General features: G+C 48.9%; 2 protein-coding genes and 1 non-coding gene across 3 annotated transcripts; 2 read left to right on the forward strand and 1 right to left on the reverse strand.

The window, feature by feature from the left end:
- Positions 1 to 54: 54 nt before the first annotated feature.
- On the reverse strand, positions 55 to 6,704 carry LOC9632105 (thyroid adenoma-associated protein homolog). Its single transcript, XM_024671956.1, has 4 exons — positions 3,387 to 6,704; positions 3,084 to 3,337; positions 2,554 to 3,033; positions 55 to 2,507 (listed from the first exon to the last, which is right to left on the reverse strand). Exons 1-4 carry the CDS (start codon positions 6,687 to 6,689, stop codon positions 296 to 298), a joined length of 6,249 nt encoding a protein of 2,082 aa, XP_024527724.1. The 5' UTR covers positions 6,690 to 6,704; the 3' UTR covers positions 55 to 295.
- Positions 6,705 to 6,791: 87 nt separating this feature from the next.
- On the forward strand, positions 6,792 to 8,814 carry LOC9632106 (polyvinylalcohol dehydrogenase). Its single transcript, XM_002966988.2, has 4 exons — positions 6,792 to 6,888; positions 6,936 to 7,384; positions 7,441 to 8,026; positions 8,080 to 8,814. The coding sequence occupies exons 1-4, from the start codon at positions 6,847 to 6,849 to the stop codon at positions 8,512 to 8,514; spliced, it is 1,512 nt and encodes a 503-aa protein (XP_002967034.1). The 5' UTR covers positions 6,792 to 6,846; the 3' UTR covers positions 8,515 to 8,814.
- Positions 8,662 to 8,778, forward strand: LOC112345485. Its single transcript, XR_002992073.1, has one exon. It is a non-coding gene; the product is annotated as a U5 spliceosomal RNA (small nuclear RNA).
- Positions 8,815 to 13,567: the final 4,753 nt, after the last annotated feature.

Consider the following 13,567-nt stretch of genomic DNA (forward strand, 5'->3'; position numbering starts at 1 on the left):
TGCGAGTAGTGTCCCAAGCTCGCTTGCCCCTCTTGTGACACGAAAAGATAGATATAGCGTCACTGTAACGTGATAAGCGTATCTTTAGACTCTCTTAAGCGACTGTTTATCACACCTTTCGACGAGTATGATAAAACTTGACGGAAGTAATATGATGCCGACACGGCGAGTGGATGAATCCCAAAAACGTGGCGAGCGGAAATCGCCACAGCTGTATCGTAGTCAAAAAATTTGGCAGTCCCACATGGATCACGCTGGATTGCCCGATGACAAAGTTGGACAGCTGCTTAAACTTCTATTTGAGCAAGAAAAACGGCTCAAAATCCGGGCAGTAGCTGTCATGCATGGAAGCTCGGAAAGAATCGGCAACCAAGTTCATGCCGGTGCTTTGCTCGACCGCTTGGAGTAATCTGGAGAGCAAGTTAGAAATCATGGGACTCAGAGGTACCTCATTTAGCGATGTCAGCTCCAAAAGACTCCCTTTTAGAGCTTGCAGGGAGCTTAAAGACGAGTTTCCTGTGGTTTTCGGTGTTGATAGCACTAATAATCCGAGCAAGGTCCTGTATAGGTGCTTGAACACGTCCTGGTGGTTTGTTATGCCTCCGACCCAGTGCGTTGATCGCTGGAGCTCCAAACACCACTTTGCACAAGCCACTGCCTGGTCCAGGAATTTGCCTCGCCATTTGGTGACAAACTCGGTCGAGTGTTCCGGCGAGTCGAGGAAGCTTTCGATGTGCGAGCAGCAAAGTTGGACCACCAGTAGCTGCTCCTCGTGGTGGTTATCGAGCTCTTTGTCGAACAGCTTACGGACCAAGTCTGTGTTCTGGAGGCCTCCAAAACGAGAGCTGTCGTCGCCCAGTATCCACCCAGCAAGAAAGTCGTAGAAGAAATCGCATTCCTGGAACTGGAGCTTCAGGAATGCGAGGCTCGTTTCCAGCACCCTCTCCACTTGAGCTGGAACGCTAGCATGCGGAGCTTTGAAAACGGGTACCATGACGTCCTGGAGGGCTAACGCAAGCTGCTGGCGTAGAACAATGTCTTCGTCCTCCAAAAGGTTGATGGTTACCGACCAGACGCTCAGAACTATTTTCCTGTACCACTTCAACCTCGGAGACACTGCCACCATCCTGGTATTCTCCCTGAGCCACTTAGACTCCTCCAAGCACCTCGAGGAGATTATTGCCGAAGAAATCGCTCTCCTCAAGTTTACAGGCTCGCTGGCCGCACTGTGGCGTCGTATCAGATCGTTCCATGTCTCGAGCACCCCGCGAAAGACTTCCCAGTCGGAGTCGTCCAAGTCCCTGTCCACCATCTCGGCCTTCATTGAGACGAGAAGGTGTTGCATGCAATTGCCGAGACAACGTACTGCAGATTCCCTTGTCTTGGAGACCTTGGAGGTGTTGTAAATTCCGAGTAACGTGTTCCATATCTTGAAAGGGTCCTGCTGAGGATCGTTGCCAACTGCGAGAAGGTTCCATCTCAGAAAAACCTGTAATATGCGCTTGACGCATCTGGGATGAAGCTCCGTATATAAACGCTCTGCTAGCAGGCCACGCAACATTCTCGCGTCCAACTGTGTGAAAGCAACAGCGAAATTTTCGTTTACTTGTTGTGTCGAGAATGACTTTAGCGCCTTCAGTGTTGCCAGTCTAACCTCGTACATCTTGTCAGCCAGCGCTTCTCGTAAAGTCGTATAAAATGTTTTCGTGTCCGTTGTCATTGCTGCTGCAGACTGATCCAGTGTCTGGTACTGGCCCGAAGCGGTATCAGCGTTAGAAGTTTGCCAACCTCGCAGAATTGTGCTGAAGTAGATATACGCAGCTAGTCCTTTCAAATCCACAAGCGTCGAGTCCCACGGCTTTGCGGAACTGTCGCTATGGCTGATACTTTGGCTGCTGAGGTGCAAAAGTACCGGCCGGAGTTGTTGCATGGTTTCCCGCACTGATGGCACCTGTTGGCACTGATAAGCAAGTTCCAGAAGATCTTGTAAAACTCCAAGAAATGCTGCAACCGCTATAAAACACGATGTCCGGTTTATCGTGCCAAGTAGTGTGCACTCTTTGATCCTGTCGAAAACCTGCACCACGATCTGTCCCTGCTGTTCCTGCTGGGATACCTCCGTACAGTTGGATTTAAGAAGCGATGATAGCTGCAGTAAAACGCCGTGGATGGTGTTGTAACGCACTGGCTGCTTCGATAACTGGCAACAGAGCTCCAGCAGAACGTTCAAAAGGTTCTCCGCGGTGACAAGCGGTGCTAAAGCACGAGATGCGAGAACTCGGAGCTTTAAATTGCACTGAGTTGCACAACGCACGACGGACGGCATGAATGCTGAAGGGCTCAGCCAGTCGTCCGTCCTTGTGTTGACAATCGATGGCCTCAGACGCGACAGAATCACCAGAATCGGTGCAAGGCTCGGATGAAGCCGGCTTTGCGTCACCCCCTGTTGTAAGTTCATGGTAGCACATTCTAGTTCCTCCAGAAGGAACGGATGAAGAGCGGGATACCTGAAATCGAAACATGTAATAGATCAAGAAACGAGCCTAACCATACCTGTTAAAGAACTCAAAACCAGTAATAGCACGACGTGCTGTAGCCTGCTTGTGTACGTTTAGAAATCCAACGATACGATGTAGTAGCGCAGTGAAAGCGAGTGTAGCACTGTTCCGGACTTGCCAATAAGGAGAAGCAAATGCTTTGATGGCAACTATCAAAGCTTCAGCGCAAAATCCAGACGTATCAGTTGATAAGTTCGTGTCGTTGAAAGTTACTCTGAGAGTGTTGAAGGCGTGCACGACAGGCACCACATCTTTACTGGTCGAGGAGTCGAGAAATTGTTTGATGTTGTCAATCAGCCACCTTAAGCCCATGGGAAGAAGCTTTCTCGGCGCACCGTCGTGTTCCGAAAGAAACAACGCGAGAAACGACGCCGGAATTCCTGCGCTCCTTCTCAGCAGATCATCGAGCGATTGGTCCTTGAGAACAGTCCGTTTCATAAGTTGCTGCATCCAAATCTCAGGCATCTTGCTTAACCTGTAAAAACACAGATTAGTCCGAGTTTGATGAAGAACGAACCACCTGACCTTGTGTCGCTTGAGAGCAGTAAACGATTGCACAGAGCGACAAAGCCAACTCGAGTTTTGTCAATAGCGCCATTATGCTTCATAGCAAGAAGCACTTGCAAAAAATGCTGACCGATTTCTTCAAGCTGTGCAGACTCCAACATAATAATCTTCGATTCTTCTAAAGACTGGAGAACACCATTTCCAGTCCTAGCGTTGTAGCTACAACCGGGTAGTGGTGCCCCTCGTGCAACAGTCCCTAGGAGCAAGCTGACCTGAAAAAAGTTAAGCAAAGAAAAATAGAAAGAAAAAACTTTCACGTACCTCTTTCATGGATAGCCAGCAGCCTACCATAACCATCTGTTCCAGTGGAGCCAAAAGGCTAGCATCGTCATCTCCACCAATGCCATCATCATCACCTTCGATATCATCAGAATCAGACACAGGTAGATCCTCAACGTCCTCGTCCAAGCCTTCATACTCTTTCTCCTTGAGGTTGAGAGCATCGACTGATACAACCCAGAGAGCTAGAGACGTAACCTTCAACAGGAGCTTAAAAAGCCTTTCACAGGCCCTGCGAAGCCCGGCGACATTGGCCCTCACTCCATCAGAAATCCAATCCAGCTCGCTGAAAGTGTAACGGAGCGTGAGTAGAACCCCGTGCACAAAGCTATGCTTGCAAGCCGTCACGAGGTTCCTTTCACCTTCCAAAACCCCAGCCTCGAGCCAATCGTTGAGTGACTCGATGTAGCAAACAATCTGATCCCCAGAAACAGGCTTCGTCTGCACAGCCTCAGCTTCTGGATGTAGTGAAACTCTCCATCCGAGCTCGCAGACGTACTTTCGAAATATGAGCCTCAACACAAGCGCTCCTGCATCGCTTTCTCTGACACGAGGACTATTCGCAAGAACTTTTCCCCATTGTAACACCTCCGCCACCTTCTCTTGTGCTTCTAAGCCCGGTAATGGAGTGGGATAGCGTAGAAGTATCTTGTAGGCGCTCTCTCTGAGACGGTCCCAGCTATCCACGACAGCACCGAGAAGAACCATCGTGTAGTCTGCCGAGAAGAGCTCCTTTCCATACGGCGAGAAGTTTTTCTTGGACTGCAGCTGATCCGTCGTGGGCCAAACGTCGAGTAGTACGTTGAGTATTTCCATCGCCATGTACTTCCGCTCGTAAGGAGCTGACGGGTACAAGGATGAAACCAGCAGCCGCGTCAACCATTGCATGAACGCCTGCATCTCTGCGAGCGTCACCACTGAGCTGTCGAGCTTCCTCTGAATAGCTCCATTCGCCTGTTCTCCATTCCTGTAGCCGCCCTTTGATGATTCCAGTTTCATCTGCCTGTCAGTCGCCACCCGAACTCTGCTGAAAAACTTCTTGAGCAAACTCGTCCATTTCATCCGGAAAGCTGTCGAAGAGCACCTCATGTTCAAAGGCATTGCCACCCTCAAAAGATGCAGCTCGAAAGGTGAAGGCATCACCGCTGTCTTGGGATTCAAGCAAATAAGCTCCGCAGAATCCACCCGTAAACCTTCTTCGAGATGAGTAAGCCCGAGCTCTAGAAAAGATATTGGTGCGTAAACGGCCACACCTTTCACCAGAAACGTCATCTCCGACGCACTTCCAGACGCCCTGATTTCGTTTTCTATCAGAGCTAATCCCCGAGCGACCTTGATAAGAGACACAAACAAGGCCACCCGTTGGTTCTGCGTAAAAAAATCTGGCATTCCAGCAGCACCCCGCAAGTCCTCCCATGATGGCACCTCACGAACAGCCAAGCCATCTAAAACGAACCCCAGCATCTGTAAAAGGCTATCGCTGTCAATCTCCAGTGCCACCGAAAGTGCGTACGTGTGTAAGTTGATCCGAAGTCTTGGGTTTCCAGCAACGACGCCAGCCACCATCGGAGGAACCCAAAGTTGCCGAAATCGTATGCTTCCCTGCGTAACGCCTTCGTTGTTCCAGCACTCGTCGCGAAGCCGCTCCAGGAACAGCTTTAAAAACGAGCTTGCTGCGCAGCAAACTCCATCATCGGACATGGCGTGAATGGTCTGGAAAAGAAGGCCCGGGCACATCTCCAACAGCGTCTGAGCTCCAAGTCGCAACGCCAACGTAGCCAGAGGAACATATCTTCCTTTCCGGTGTCCACCAACTGTGAGGAGATCGTTCGCAATCTGATGCAAAAAAGACTGCGTGCCATTTTGTGCCTGTGCCGTTTCACCGCCTTCACTTGATGACGAAGATTGCAAGTCCGCAAGTAAGTCGAAAACCATCTGGACCTGCCGGACGGTCTGATTGAGAGGGTCTTCCCAGTTGTTCCAAATGATCTGCATAACTCTGCTCGTCATCGTCGGAGAAAATGGCGTCGCTGGAGCAGTAAAAGCTGCTCCTTTGACGCTGCGGAGCTCGTCAATCGCGGCTGCTGTAACGTTGCCCAAGATCGACGCCTTGATCTGTTGTAGACATATCTGGAGCGCAGTCATACCATGGAACTTGAAGTGGCTGTCGAAGGAGCTCTCCGTTGCGGCACAGAGAGCTGGCAAGATCCCATCGTATAGAAGTGTCCACACCACCAAGTTGGAGGTTCTTCGACCATCTTCTTCTACCGTCACCTTTTTGAGCAGGCAGTAATTCAAAACCTCTCGAGGAGCAGCTGTGAGAAGTCCTCGAAGTACGCACAGCCGACCAAAATCCGTGAACTTCTCGGCCTCCTCGGCCATAGTCGAGCGACGTAATCTGTGAATCACGCTCTCTAGCTTGCCTTGTTCGCTATTATCCCTGCTAAACTCCTCCTCTTCCACGGCACAATACTGTGAATTCACCTCTGGGAAGAGAGCCTCGGCGAGCATCAACACCAGTCTCGACCGCGAGCTCGACATCTGGGCAGTAGCACACAAGCAAACCCCCGCCGCTACCACGCAGTCCCGGGACATGAACGAGCTTTGCAAAACATCCAGCGAAGTCACCACCACGTCCCCAAAAGCCTGGCTTCCAAAGTCCTGGGACGAGTTCTGGAGCATGTAGTAGACCGTGGACATGGCGTCCTGGCAATCCTCCATGAGCGATGGAGTGGCATTCTCACCACTCTCCGACCGCCTCAACACGTCCCGGACGTCGAAGCTGGCGCTGGAAGCTATCAGCGTAGAGCACTTGCGAACCACGTCCTTGAGTAGCCCCGGCTTTGGCAAGCTCGCGAGAGAGAGCCCCACCGCCACCAGCGCAAATCTTCTCTCATTCAAGCCCCCCAGTCCATAATCCGCACAACACCGCTGGAAAATCTCCTCTAGAACCTCGCGACACTGCTGGAATTGCGTGAGAGCCGAGAGCATCGTACGGTGGACGGGCCTGGATCCCTCCTGGAACAAAATCTCCACGAACACCGACAATGCCACGGCCAGCGCCTCGGATTCTACCCCTGCGACTGCCTCTAGCGCTGCTACGAGGCGCTTGGCGCCGGATACCTGATCAAACGTGTTTCCCAGCGAGCTCCACTCGCGCAGAGCCGTGCAGAAAGAAGAGATCCTCGCGTCCGCGCCGGCACGAGAGATTAGAGAGGAGGGGAGCAGCACCGCGCTGTGCTGCCATCGCTGCTTCCGCTGCTGCGCCTTCCATTTCGCGGCCATTGTCCAAGAACCCTAATCTAGTGGCATTTAGGGTTTTAGGGCATATGCATTTTAGGGTTTACGAACTTACAAATCTCATTCGTCTTTAATGTCAATGACGGTTGTAGCTATCTTGGACTTTCCTTTATAAAAATCCATTCCTTGATGGATCAGTTCAATGGCGTATAGTATAACACTTGTGATTTGCTTCTTCCTGCTGGTAAGTAGCACAGCGATTTTCTAGATTTCTTACTGTGTTTCTGCAAGACTATATGTGAATGTGATCAAGGAGATTGGACAAACCATGGAGGAGATATCACCAACAGGCGCTTCCAGGAGAAGGAGCACAAGATTAGCCCCCAAAACGCTCACACCCTCGCTCAAAAGTGGAGATTTGTCACTGGACCATTCGTCTCGGCGACTCCAGCCATCTACAAGGGTGTGGTCTACGTTCCAACTTGGAGTGGGCTTGTCTTTGCGGTGTCTATGCAAGGATCTTTGGTCTGGAGGGTGAATTTGACACAGATCACAGGCTTGAGTGGGGTGATCTCAAGAACTTCTCCGGCACTGACAAAAGAGCTGGTAATCATTGGATTGCTCGGCCCTGCCAAGGTTGTCGCGTTGAAAAGAGAGACTGGAAAGCTAGTATGGATCTCCCAGGAGCTTGAGGAAACGCCCCTTGCGAAAATTACCATGTCTGGAACAGCTCACAAAGAGTAAGTATTTTTCCTATTTATATTACTTATTACTATTGATGTTTATATGTTTTCAGTGCTTTCTACGTTGGAATCTCGTCAGACCAAGAGGTGAACGACACCATTTGCTGCACCTTCCAAGGGAGCTTTCAAAAGCTCAGTCTGACGACAGGGTCACGAATCTGGAAAACGGGCATGCTTCCAGACAACCACGGGCAAAATGAACTTTACTCTGGAGCCGCAATCTGGGGAAGCAGCCCTTCCATCGACGAAAAGCGAGGCCTCGTCTACATCGCAACTGGAAACCTCTACACGGTTCCAGCGTCCATCCAGGCATGCCTCGATGCAAATCGAACCGGTTGCTTTCCATCAAACGCAACCCTCTGCGACGATGCGGTGGTCGCACTCGACACGGAGACCGGAGCCATAAGGTGGTGTAACAGGCTCGGTGGCGGCGACGTCTTCTCCTTCATTTGCCGCGACCGGGAAAATCCACTACCAAAATGCCCCTCGCAGCCGGGCCCGGACTACGACTTTGGAGAATCTCCAATGCTCGTCACCATTCGTCACAGAAACAGATGGAGAGATGTGGTTGTCACGGGCCAGAAGAGCGGCATTGTCTGGGCTCACGACCGATCAACTGGAGAACTCGTATGGGAAACTGTAAGTAAACTTAGTATATACAAGATGATACTAATCCGATGATTGTTCTATAGCTTGCTGGACCTGGTAGCAAGAGTGGAGGAGCAATCTGGGGAGCTGCCGCTGATAACACGAGGATCTACACCAACATCGTCAACAGAGATGGGCTGAACTTCACGCTCATCCCATCTAGCAATGTCACTCGGGGGGGCGGCTGGGTAGCCATGGATGCCAACACTGGAGCGATACTCTGGTCCACGGCAAATCCCACCGGTGCTCTAGCTTATGGAGCGGTGGCCATTTCAAACGATGTGTTGTTTGTTGGATCGTTCGAGGACGCGGGTTACATTTACGCGCTGGACGCCAGGAATGGGAGGATTGTGTGGAGGGGCATGACAAATTCCAAACAGGGCGGGGGATTCTCTGTGGCCGATGGGTGTGCTTTCGTTGGATCTGGATACATGCCTCCCACGACCGGTGATTCGATCTACGCGTTCTGTGTGGCCTAGCAATTTCAAACTTGAAATTCTAAGAATAAGGGCAGTACGAAAGTGTACGGTGACCTAGGGCTTTTGGACATATCCCACATGCCGGAGCTTGGTTTCATGCCTGGGAATGTGTATATAAAGAGATTAAGGATCGATTTGAAAACACACGAGCCGTGTGGTCAGCGCAAAGCGAACTATTCTTTCGCCTTTTACTAAAGAATACCGTGTGCTGGTCACATAATAGCGGCATATCCAAATTTTTGGAACGCTTCCTCACGAAGGCACCCCCCACAAATATAAAATTAAGAAGCATGCTTAGCTTATTGATAATTTTTAAATTCTGACAAATCTGACATTTACGAGCTGATTGCAGTTTTCTAAAACGGTTGATATAAATTTTAGATTATAATTTTTTAAATTTATATAAATATTTTCCAATGGGAGAGATAAATGTCAACCACAAGAGCTCTCTGGACAAACATACAAAGACTATTAACAACACAACAACCATCATTTAAATTAGGAGATAGGCCACCTTATCTATCCGAAATTCGAGCGGTCCAATAGCAGTTCATCACCATTGACTGTATTACTACAGGCATGGTTTGGAAGTATGCTCCACACCATATACGGATACACTAACTTCTGCCTTTCTGCAGGACCACATGATGCTGTTGATGTCACAAAGTCTTGCATATCCACAAAGTGTCCATCTCGATAAGGGCCACCACAGCCAAAATGCTTCTCCCTCCATTGCTCCATCCCAAATGTTGATGCATCATGTTAGACCACTGATTCACTCTACAATCTCTTCCAGCCAGACACTATGTCACAACAGACCTGCTTATCTATCACATTACATATGAAGTCCTTGCTCATATCCCAATTCCTACAGAGATCACCATCTGTGATCCATACCATACCATGATCTCTCCCATATTAGACTCTATATCACACCAACCATGGCTCATGACTAGTCATTTTATCTACACCAAGTTGTTGCCACAAGCTGTCCTAGGCCACTCCCACCTGCTTACAACAACCCCCACCAGGTTCCATGTGTCCCTCTTTTTTCCCCCTAAAAGAAAAAACTCCCCTAATAAAATTTTAAGAAAAATGCTATGTCATTAATATAAAATTTGTCATTAATATAAAATTGTAGTGATGATTGCCATTTTTATACATGGCATTATTTTATTAGTTTGTTCTACAGGTTTCAAGCATTTTTCAGTGCTGTCACTTAAGGGGTGGACAGAACAAAAAGTTAAAAGTTTCCCCCTTCAAAAAATGTTCCAAAAGGGACACATGAAACCATATAGAAGATTGCTCATGCTATCTCCATCCTGATGACAAGCCAAGGATCCTACTCTACCTAGCCTTCTTAGACAACACTATTTCAACTCAACCTATCTCTAACATATCAAGGCTTACTTCTTGAGGTGTTAATGGTTTGTCAATTTACAACTAAATACTACACAGCCCTTAAGCTTGCTAGAAACTGATCCAATTTACGTCTATTACTGTTATTTTCCACCATCTCTCATGATATAAGTAGACTTGTCATACTCTAATCTTGCAATAAAGATCACTCACTAGAAAAATCAACAGGAGTATTGCAATCCAACTCAACCTACCAACTAATGTTGTACCATGGTTAGTAGTGTGTTTTTAAAACTCTACACTTAGCTTCTAGAGCACCACCTTACACTTTGGGTAGAGGACATGAGGATAGAAGTGTCGGGACAGGCTGGATTTCGGCCCAAATGCAGCTGCATTGATCACTTGATTACTTTGTGAACACTTCTAAACAAAACTAGAGCTAAAAAAACGACATCTCCTTTACTGTTTTGTGGACTTTCAAAAGGCTTTCAATAATGTGTTGTGACATTTGCTTAACCAACACCTTGAACACCCTGGAGCACCGCTTCACATTTGTCACCTTTACTCTCACATCCAAGTAGAGCTTAACAAAGATGTCTCCATCATAAGTGATGCAAGAGTTAAACAGGGATGCCCGCTCTCCAGCATTAATATAAACACTCTCAAGACATTGTTTACACACATATCACTCTCCTTGATCCAAATGGCTAGCCTTTATCTTCACCTGTTGCTCTATGCGGATGACCTACTCCTCTTTGCTTCCATTGAGTAAGCCATGCAACAACAACTTGCTGCTCTTGAGCATACTTAGTCAATAAACGTTTCTAGGTGTTAACACTGCAAAGACACAAATAGTTGTCTTTGGCTTGAAGAAGGATCTCTCACCACAACTTTTCTGAGGAGAGGAGATTATGAAAGTTGAGGGCTATAAATATTTGAGTCTGTAAATCCACCGCCAGTGCACGTGGACCACTTATGTGACCCATTGAGAAGCAATTGCCTAGCACACACAATCCCTCCATCTATCGTTGGGATGTGAGGAAACAACACTTCAACATGTGGATCACGACCACTCTTCTCTTGATGCATGGGGACTAAGTACTCAGCCACATGCTGGGCATAACTAGAAGCACTAAACAAGAGCTTCCTCCATCATGACTTCGGGACATGGGAAAAGACATAATGTGGAATCCTTTGCACAGAATTACTCCAAGTGGAATCCAGGCCTGAAAGAAACAATGCACAACCAAACATAAGACTATGGACTGATGTGTGGTCACTGCAATCACTAACTCCATTGGTCTTCACAAGGAACTCTAAACCAGATGGTGGAACGACCGTATTACCTAGACAGCACGATTGGGAATTCACTTGGAAGCGCTCCTTGCCCAACCAGCCATGACAATCTCTTGAGCTTGCTTTGAAAGGGTGGCTTGCGAGGACCAATGTAAAACCACTTTTAAAAGAATACTTGCTACAGATCAACCTACAGTGACAAATTGGACTTCTGTTGTACCATGCCATCAGTCCCAGCACATGTCCAATTCTCCCTCGGCATTTCCATGTACGCATAGACAGATCCAAAGGCAGAGCACAGGATAGTGATGCAAACGCACAGTGCCACTATGCTACAGAACTGGTGCACACCATTTCCATGTGACAGGTTGGCTCAAGTCACCATCTACTCCACAAGAGTAGCAACTCTACCAGCTTTGCTGGCTTGAAGTCAAAGATCTCCAACGTGGTCTAGCCTCTCCAATTGCACGTCTACTTCCCAATACTCAGGTTTTACACACACTACTTACCCACCTTCCTAGGAGATCTTACAACATCTGCAGATGTTTCAAAGTACCTCCAAGCCATGGAGGAATGCAGGGACACCCTAATTGAGACAGTCAACCTCATGTAACATTTTAGTATGTTTATCTATAAATTTATATATTTACAATTTTGTAGTTAGAAAGGTCTCTGCAGTGCTCAGCAATATTTAGTCCTTTCTCGTTCTCTTGGCATTTGGCTTCTCTCGATCCATCCATCCATGGTACCCGCGCAGCGCGATTCCCCTCCCACCACGGAAAGCTCTCGAGGGTGTCAACTTCGATCTTGCGTCCAGCTTGACGGACGGCAATCTCGAAGAACACCCAGCCGACCGTTTGCAAGCCCGCAAGGAGACGCTCATCAGGACGCTCGCCTATCTCAAGCAGCAGCTACCCCGGTTCATGGTCCAGGCCAACCAGAAGATTGACGAACTGAATGACTTCCTCGGCATGCATGTAAGTGATCGTGGTCAAATGTTTGTATGATTGGCTGGTTACTATGACCCCAGATGAACAACATTCCACGAGACTGCATTTCCACCAACACCAAATTCATGGAGCACCCCATGCTCGACTACTACGCATCACTGTGGAATGCGAAGGGTGACGAGGAAGGAGGGCTATTACGGATTCCTCTTTGACATCAAATGGGATCCACCGAAGGCAACATGCATGCGCTGTGGAATGCCCGAGATTATCTCGGTGGCAAAATCCTCCTCATGGAATCCGGTGTAGACAAAAAGAAAGTGTTGGCATCTCCACGGCTTGTCTTTCGCCAAGCAGCCATGCCTCCAAATGCCAAGCCCGCCCCGAGCCAGGAGGAGCGCCGCTCCATTCCCAGAGTGCTGCGAAGAGTTTCACGAGAATTACTTCTCGAAGTGGCAGGACGAGGTCCTGTCGCATGACGAGGGCCCCGAGGATAGAACCATCTCTCGCGGAGCTCGTACTCTTCTTTGCACAGAGGGGCCACCCCATCTTCGTCAACCTCAACTATGGCACCACTTTCAAGGGCGCCTTCGACAGCGTTGTCGAAGCCATGGACACGCTCGTCCGGTTCTACGACCACGACAAGCGGATCATCGACGTCGGCGGTACACCGAGCGTACGGTTCCACGTCGACGGCGCACTCGGTGCCGCTTACATGCCGTATCTCAAGATGGCAGCGGAGGAAGGCCGCAAGTTTGAGGATGGTTGCGCTGTGGCAGTCGCCCCCGAGTTTGATCTCAGCCTGGACGCTGTGCATTCCATCGCAATGAGCGGGCACAAGTGGATAGGTGCACTGGTTCCATGCGGCATTTTCATGTCCAAGACAAGGTGATCTGTTCTTGGCGAAAGTTATGACTCTTCCTTGGACGCCAGATACCAACTGAACCCACCGAGCAATCCGAACTATATTGGGACTCCAGACACCAGTTTTGCAGGCTCCAGGAATGGCCTCTCGGCGGTCTACATGTGGAGCGACATCTCCAAGCACAAACTCAAGCAGCAGATTGACAAGGCCGTGCAATGCCAGGGGAAAGCACGATTCATCAACGACACCATGACGGAGCTGGACAAGAAACTCAAGCTTGATCTCTGGGTCGCACTCTCGCCCACCGTTCGCTTCCGGCAGCTCAACGATGATCTTACGGCCTCGCCAACGTTGTCAATGGTGTGCAACGCCTCTATTCACAGGTCTATGCAATGGAGTATGTCACTAAGGAGGTGGTGCTGATGCTTGCAGAGGACGTGGAGAGGTTCGGGCACAAAGCTTTCAAGGACTTATCGGATGGAATTGGAGGTGGCGGCAGTGGTGGAGTGGATGCTCCTCGTGTTTCATTCCTGCCTAGCAAATTTTAAAGCTTTTGCGATGGGATTTATATATATATATACATTTA

This window comes from Selaginella moellendorffii, unplaced genomic scaffold (genome assembly GCF_000143415.4).
Source record: "Selaginella moellendorffii unplaced genomic scaffold, v1.0 SELMOscaffold_8, whole genome shotgun sequence".
NCBI lineage: Eukaryota > Viridiplantae > Streptophyta > Lycopodiopsida > Selaginellales > Selaginellaceae > Selaginella > Selaginella moellendorffii.

Coding starts and splice junctions, on each gene's coding strand:
- LOC9632105 (XM_024671956.1), bottom strand. CDS start 6,689: ATGGCCGCGAAATGGAAGGCGCAGCAGCGGAAGCAGCGATGGCAGCAC. Junction 3,338..3,386: donor GCTGGCTATCCATGAAAGAG/GTACGTGAAAGT, acceptor AACTTTTTTCAG/GTCAGCTTGCTCCTAGGGAC. Junction 3,034..3,083: donor CTGCTCTCAAGCGACACAAG/GTCAGGTGGTTC, acceptor GTGTTTTTACAG/GTTAAGCAAGATGCCTGAGA.
- LOC9632106 (XM_002966988.2), top strand. CDS start 6,847: ATGGCGTATAGTATAACACTTGTGATTTGCTTCTTCCTGCTG. Junction 6,889..6,935: donor TGATTTGCTTCTTCCTGCTG/GTAAGTAGCACA, acceptor TGTTTCTGCAAG/ACTATATGTGAATGTGATCA. Junction 8,027..8,079: donor GAGAACTCGTATGGGAAACT/GTAAGTAAACTT, acceptor ATTGTTCTATAG/CTTGCTGGACCTGGTAGCAA.